We start from the raw sequence: 7,527 nt of genomic DNA on the forward strand, positions 1-7,527 counted from the left end.
CCTGCCCATGCTCCTCTGCACCATCACATCACCCTGCCCCACTCCAGGTAGTGCAGCACGGCCAGGGCACGGGGCTGCTCAAGGGAGAATAGCCCATGTGGTCAGCACACCACGCCTTTGGCATCCTGCTCAAACCTGGGGCTCCTCTCTGCTGGGATTGGGGCTGCAGAGCCCCTTCCCAACCTAAGTACCCTCCAGGACTGGCCACAGGCTCTGGGAGAGCCCTGTGGTGCAGCGGGGCAATGCCACCCCGTGGGGCGGCCAGCCCAGCCCCCAGTGCCCCCATGCCCAGCGTGGGTCCTACCTGGAGCGCGGTGCCAGCGGGGCACGGGGCTGGGCTGCTCCCTCGCCTCTGCCATCAGGACTTCTCCATCCGCCCCGCACCGCGCTCCGGACCCGCCGCGGACACGAGATGCTTCCTCATTTGGGGGTTGGCTTGCAGGCTCTGACTGGCAGGCGCTGAGCTCTGCCAGGGCCACCCGACACGGTGACAGCCCTGTGACCCCGCGGTGCCCACCCCGCACAGCTCTGCGTGAGGGATTCACAGAAAACCATGGCCTGCCCTGCTGAAAAAGTGTCCTCTGGGACATAACTGGGTTGGTGGCACCCAGCACCCACCATTCACCCCCGTCTCCTCTCCTCACTTCTCCACGGGGGACATGGCACACACACAGCCCTCAGCTGCAACCCCTCATCATCCAGGGAGCTGCCCCACACGGTGACCCAGGAAATGTCCCATGTCTAGGACAAAACTCCCACACACAGGTCTCCAGGCACCTCAGGAAATGTCCCATATCTAGGACAAAACTCTCACCCATGAGTCTCCAAGCGCCCCATGGAATGCTGCCCTGCCCCGGGGCACACCAGCCCCTCTCCAGCAGTCCAGGAGCCACAGCTGGGACACTGTCCCTGACCCCAGCAGGACTTTTTGGACCCTCCTCAGCCCCAGCAGTGTTCCTGTTCTGAGCTGCTGGGCACAGGCAGAACTGGAAAGAACGCTTCCCTGTGATTTAGTGGCTTGCAGTAAACCCCTATTATATAGCTTGCAGTAAAACCCTATTCCCAGACAGCACCCTGGAGCAAAGTGCAGGCCTTTTCCCAGGAAAAAAGCCAACCTGGCAGAAACATTGGTTCAGCTGAGCAACACTGTGCTCCTGCCATCTGCTTGAGCATGAGGCCATGCTGGGCCCTCAGAGGGGTGCTGGGGCTGCTGCTGTGACACCACGCAGGACCTCTTGGGGGGAGGGACACTTGTCTAGGGTCAATTTGACCCCCTTGGAGCTGTCCACTGACTGATGTCCATGTGGGGCACCAGGGGACAGGGGGCAAAGAGTCAGCCACGGGACAGACCCTCTTCCCAGTGTGGTCCACCCTGATGGGATCTCTGGAGGGAGTGAGCCAAGGAGGTGCTGGGAGGAGCCTTCCCACCTCATCCATCCCCAGGGCATCCCACTGCCTGCCCTGGCACACAGAGTGCCCATCCTGCTCCCTGCCAGCATCTGGTCTTGCATCACCCCTCAGCCGTATGGCGCAAGTGCCCTTGTTTCCTCCTGCCGAAGGAAGTGGAGACGGGCCATGGAGCTCCAGGCTCACATGGGGGTCTGGAGATGCTGCTGCTGCCCGAGACCACCAGCTACCTGGAGGGCTTGCAGCCACCAACCCCCACAGTGTGCCCAGCTCCAGCACATTCGAGGGCAAAGCTGGTCCCCAGCGGTGCCCTGCCCTGGCATATGGGGACACTGCTGGGACCAGGACGTGTCCCAGCTGATTCCATGGCACACAGGGACACTCACAGCTCAGAGCCTGCATGGTAGCATGGGGGAGGCTGCTACTGCCCCCTTCCTGGTGTTCCTCCTTGTCATGCCCTTGCCCTAGCTGGACACCAGTGCCAGGTTTGTCTCTGGGCAGCCTGGCAGGGACATAGGCTTGTCCCCAGGGGATGTAGCACAGACCAGTTGCAGGGTCCCAGTCCCTTGGGCTGCTCAGCCTGGGGCTGGCTGGGCAGTGGGGTGAGGAGGGGATGCAGAACCTGCCCTCCAGGGGTTTCCTCTTCCAATTTGGGACAATTGTCCTTCCTCTGTCTGCAGTCAAAATGAGGGGCTTTGGCACGCCTGGAAAGATCCTCTGCTTATAGAAATCCCCTCCCACAGCTCCTGGTGTGAACTTTCCCAACCTTCTGTGGCTCTGTTGGCCAGGCTACAGAGGGAGCTGCTGGGGCAGGCAAGCACACCAACCCCCTGCCTACAGCCCCTGTCCATCCATGCTGCTTTTCCCATGGCACTGGGTGTCTGGTGCTTCTGCCTGCCCCAGCAGCTCCCTCTGTAGCCTGGACAACCCTCTGACCCCCCATTTTGGGCTGCCACGGGGTGCAGGGCTGTGTGGGATGTGGTACCACATCCAGGCTGGCTCTTACCTGAGATGTCCATATCATCCAGGCTGGGCTGCAGAGGTGCCAAATCCGGCTGTATCATGTCTGCATTCCCAATGTATGCTGGAAGAGGGCAGAGCTGGAACATCAGGGCCCAGCCACTGCACCTCTAAGATCACACTTCAGGGCTGCTCCCACCACCACCTGCCAACCCCTCTGTGTCACCCCAGTCACCCTGTGTCACTGGACCCTTCCCTGGGCAGGGAGGTGGGTGCCCACCCTGTGGAGAGCCAGGGCCATCCCATCCCACCACCCTGCTCCACCTCCACATCCTGCTGGAGCATGGTCTGGGGCACCTACCGTCCTCGGGGAGTGCCTGGTGAGTGCTGGGCATCTGTGTCATGGTGAAGAGGGTGTCAGATATGTCTGAGAGGAAGGTGTCCAAGTCAAAGTGCTGCCTGCTCCCAGGCTCCTCTTCCTCATCCCCAAGCAGCATTGGCACCACGTTGCAGAAGAGCTGGTTGCACCATTTCTCTGTTGGCCTCCAGACACCCTCATCCTGCATGACATGGAGCAAAGGAGCCAGGTGGGCACCTCTCATGGGGAGGGTCCATGCCTGGCTCTGTAGCTGCTCTCCCTGCCATCCCCCATGCTTCCTGCAGTGTTATGACTCCAAACCTTCACATCTGGCACTCTGCTGCTTCCAGAAGGGTGAATCCAGCATCCCAAGTGCTTGGCATCCCATCCCATGGGGCTTGCCACACCATGGGGCTTTCCTCTGCCCTTCTCCCAAGCTGCCCAGTGCAGGGGTCTGCATTGTGCCTCCCTTTTCCCCCTCCCCACCCTTTCCTAGCAGACTCACCTGCTTTGGACTGGAGATCTCTCCCTCCCGGGTGGACTTTCGGAGCTGAAGGAGAAGACAATTTGTGTCACCCCCCAGGCAGGGTGGGTATGTTGTGGGGCAGGGTGAGGGTGACAGCTCAGGGGGGGCAGCCAGCAGCCCCCCCCAACTCTGGCAAGAGCCTGTCACATCCCTCCCTGTCAGCCACAGCTCCAGGGTGGGCATACTGGTGTTCCACCCCACCACTGGCACTGCCTCAGAGGGGGAGCAGCACGGGCAGAGCCACTCACCCGCTTCTTGTAGTAGATCCTCCACTTGTGGTACTCCCTCATCACCACCTCAATGCGGCGCTTCCAGTAGTTCCCCTCCAGCACAACAGCCTGGGGGGGCAGGACAGGGGGTCATGGCTGAGCCCCCCGGCCCCAACACCCCACAGCCAGGGCTGTTTGCCTCGTGCCACGTCAGAAACACCTTTCCCAGCAAATGGGTCCCCAGCTCCCTGCTGTGCCACCCAGACCTGCAAGGGACCCTGCCCTACCTCTGGTTTTCGGTGCTCATCAGCCTCCAACCCCTCCAGAGGGGTGATGAAGCCACACACAGGGTTCTTCCTCCTCTCCACATCTGCACAGGAGAGAGCACAGCTGGCATTATCCATGCCCCATCCATGATTTATCCACACACCTGCACACGGCCGCCCCGGTGCCAGCCCCATCCCCCTGGGCACAGCCTGGCTCCTGGCAGAGGGAGCAGGGTCTGGTCCATACTCACACTGGATGTACCACGCTCTCCAGATCGCGTTGTTGAGACGAATTTTATCCCGGCAAAGCAGCCTCAGCCCCTTGAAATTCTTCCACTTGGGTGACACCAGCTTCCCACTGAAACACCAAGCGAAGGGGAGGCTGAGGGCCACCATCCCACAGTCCTTCCAGTTCAGGGTCTCCCCGGGGGGCTGTGCCTCAAGACAGGCCTAGGGGAACATGCCTAGGGGCCACCAGCCTGGTGGCAAGTCAGGAGCAGGCACAACCAGGTGGCTCTGCTACAGGAGGCTTGGCAGGCACCTCTGGGAGCACCCACAGGAGCATTCCCAACTCCTGTGCACTCCGAGAGCAGCACAGGCCTAATCCCTGAGCTTCACAGACCCACGGGAGGCTTCTCAAACCCCCAGAATTAAAGCACAGCACACAGAGGAATTGACTCCTTGTGGTTTGAACCCCAGCTCTGAGGAGAGATCCCACTGTCCCTGACCAGGCCGGCTGTGTCCCAGCCCTAGGGGACAGGAAGGGAAGTCTCCCGCCCAGGCGAGACGCCCGGGGACATGTGCTGTGGTGCCTCTTGCCTCATCACAGCGTTTGGGCAGCTATTTCTGACCCTCCTTTTCATGCCAGGAAAGACTTGGAAATGCTGCTTTCAGCTGGGGCAGGCAGTGGCAGCCATCCTGGGGTTCTAGGAAGGCAGGACAGCACTGGAGGATGTTCAGGACATTAAGGGACACTTGTCTGTGCCCGAAGACAGACAGAGCAAGACCAGCCCTGCCTTCAGCCAGAGTTGCCCTGACCTCTTCTCCATACCCATCCCTGCAAACCTGTGCCCCCCAGCCCGAACTGGGCTCCTTGCTTCTGATTTCCCAGCTCCCAGAGGCAGCTGTGTTTGTTCTACAGCTCGTTGTGGTGGTGGTGATGTCCCTGATGGGACCTGCATTGGGGGAAGCCTCATTTCACTCACTGTCTTGTTTCCATCCAGCCAAGGGACACAACTGCTCCTGTGCCCTCACTGGGGAGGTCCTGGTGGTCCTGCTGCCCCAGGGGTCCCTCTGCCTCACTTTGGGGCCCATTTCACCTCTCCCAGCTCTCCCACCCATCAGGGCATGGCCCCAGGGCAATGCCAGCTGCTCCAGGGGTCCCTCTGAGAGGTGGCTGCAGCCTGCATGGCATCCCTCCCCAGCCAATAATTTGTCCCCTAAAGATCTCAGTGCTGCTCTGAGTCCCACTTTTCCTTGGCTCATGCAGGGAGCAGGAAAGGTAGAGGCTGGGGTGCTGTATCCCCTGTTCCCAGCCTCTCCTTGGGTGCATCCAGGTGCCTCCAGGCTGTGTCCCCAGGGAGGAGCTGGGGATGAGAATGGTGTAAGAAGCCTCTGACTTGTTCATTCAAGCTTGTGAAACCTCCAGAAATTCTCTAACTATGATTTTGATGGGTTCTTGCCTTGAAATCTGCTTTGACTTGCCTTGAAATCTGCCTCCTGCAGAGGAGGAGGACCAGGGACCCCTCCACCTCCAGAGCCTGATGCTCTGGGATGTGTCTGGGAGTGGGTGCTTCCACCCACAGGGGTGGATGGGGACAGTTTCCCAAGGGACATACAGCCCAACCCACAGCCCCAGGGGCTGGAAAAGGACCTGAGGCCCCGTGGCTCCAGCCTGCAGAGAGTTAAGGACTCGACTATCACCAGGATTTTGAACTTTCCCCAGTGTCACCCCAGGCAAACAGCTCGGTGCTGCCAAGCGGGGGAGCCAATGGAAAGGACGGTTTTCCCAGGCACCAGGCCAAATCCTACTGGTCAAGGCCACGCTCCTCACTCACAGACAGCTGAAAGGAGCAGCCCAATCCCTTGGCGTGCAGTCAGACACCTTGGTCACGCGTAGGGCCTGTGGGGCCGTGGCCACGGAGCTGCTGTGGGGTCTGAAGGCAGTGGCGTGATGCCTTTGGGCTTTGCCTCCAACTGCCTTTTTCTCTCCTTAATGATCCTTTTATTTTTGGGGCTTATCAGTCTGATCTTTGCTCCCTGCTTTGCCTTGAATACGGCCCTACCCTTTCCTGAAATTATCTTCCCAGGGAGATGGATGCAAACCCCACATTGAACCGTGGGAACGGTTTAGGGTGCCCTAAACAGGTTGAGGGGCTTGCTGCCCCACAGTCAGAGGGACTGGGAAACAGTGGGCTACAGGGTATTTGTGGGATGGGGTGAGGTGGGAGCAGGGCTCAGCCTGGGTCCAACCCCAATGTGGGTCCACAGCACCTTGTTTACTCCGTGGCTTATTTACCCATCCAGCACTTTCAGGTGTTGGAGTCCCCGATTCTGTGGCAAAATTGGTTCTTTTCCCCCCATCAGCAGCAAGAGGAGCAGGGAAGAGTGATCTGGAGAGATGCAGGGGCTGCACAAAGAGAAATGAGTGGCAGCAGGAGGGGAACAGCTGAGCTGAGGGTCCTCTGGCAGGGACAAGCCTGCTCATCCCTTCCAAGAAGCAGGATCCCTATGGGGCTATCAGAGCCCCCCTCACCCCCTGAGCTGTGGGACATGGCTGTGGTTCCTGGGGCTGGCAGGAAGGAGGAGAGTGTTCCCTGCACGTCCTGAACACTCATCTTCCATTTCTCACAAATTTTACTACCACAGTCATGTATTTTCTTGAGTTTTTATGTTTTAAAATCCAGAGTCTGGCAAAGAAAGTTAAAAATCCAACCACGGTTTCACTGGAATGTGCCTCCTAAGTGAAAAATGGCTGTGTTCAAATCCACCTTTAAACTCCACTACCTAAACAAGCTGTTTTCTTCACTGTGGATGAAACAACTGCTGTGCCAGCTGTGCTGGGACTGAACTCAGCCCAGGGGTGATTCGGGGATAGTGTGGAACAAAGGTGTTGATAGACTGTGCTGGGATGATGTAGGGACCTGCTCTGTGTGTACTCCAAGCAGAGATGGAACAGACATTTTCCTGTCCCAGATGAGAAGTGAAGGCATTGAAAAACTCTTGCAAAAAGTCATCTGAGAGCTGGGGAGTTACAAGCCAAGCTACACCTCCACAGCCAGTTATTTTGGTGGTCTCTGGAGGTATGACTCCCCAGTGCATCAGTGTGGGTACACCAGCACACCAGCCCGGCCCCTCTGCACAATCCTTGGACAGGATCAGCCCCAAAACTCCAGGGAATGGCAGAGAAAAGGCTCACAGCTCCCTGACACTAATGACAGCACAAGCACAGTGCAGTGTGGGTGGGTTTAGCCTGAGCAGGAGAGACTTTCCCCCTCATCAGACCCCCTGGAAGGGGGGTCTTCTGCCAGAAGGAAATGGGGAGAGGGAAGCTCAGCTTGTGCATCCCTCAGGTCTCTGCCTGGTGTTCGCTGCCCCTGTGGGAGTGTTTAAGGCACTGTGAACTAGAAAATCAATTAGAGAGTGTGTTGAAGCTATTGCAGCAATTCCACCTCTTCCAGGGGAGACACAGAACCTGCCAGGAGGATGAATTAGTAGGGAATTGGCACACAAGCTCCCTTGTTTCGAATCACAAGAGGGGCAGAGTGGATGCTCCAGGTCAGTTCCCAGTCTAACGTCCCT

The 7,527-nt window shown here is 58.6% G+C and overlaps 1 protein-coding gene across 1 annotated transcript in view; it reads right to left on the minus strand.

The window, feature by feature from the left end:
- Positions 1-7,527, minus strand: part of MLXIPL (MLX interacting protein like) — a 37,763-nt gene that overhangs the window by 15,613 nt on the left and 14,623 nt on the right. The window contains 6 exon segments of the mRNA XM_029961248.1: positions 2,364-2,491; positions 2,729-2,927; positions 3,231-3,275; positions 3,500-3,589; positions 3,748-3,830; positions 3,978-4,084. Of these exon segments, the coding sequence (XP_029817108.1) occupies positions 2,364-2,491; positions 2,729-2,927; positions 3,231-3,275; positions 3,500-3,589; positions 3,748-3,830; positions 3,978-4,084 (652 nt within the window).

This window comes from Manacus vitellinus, unplaced genomic scaffold (genome assembly GCF_001715985.3).
Source record: "Manacus vitellinus isolate BGI_N305 unplaced genomic scaffold, ASM171598v3 scaffold_32_pilon, whole genome shotgun sequence".
Classification (NCBI taxonomy): Eukaryota; Metazoa; Chordata; class Aves; order Passeriformes; family Pipridae; genus Manacus; species Manacus vitellinus.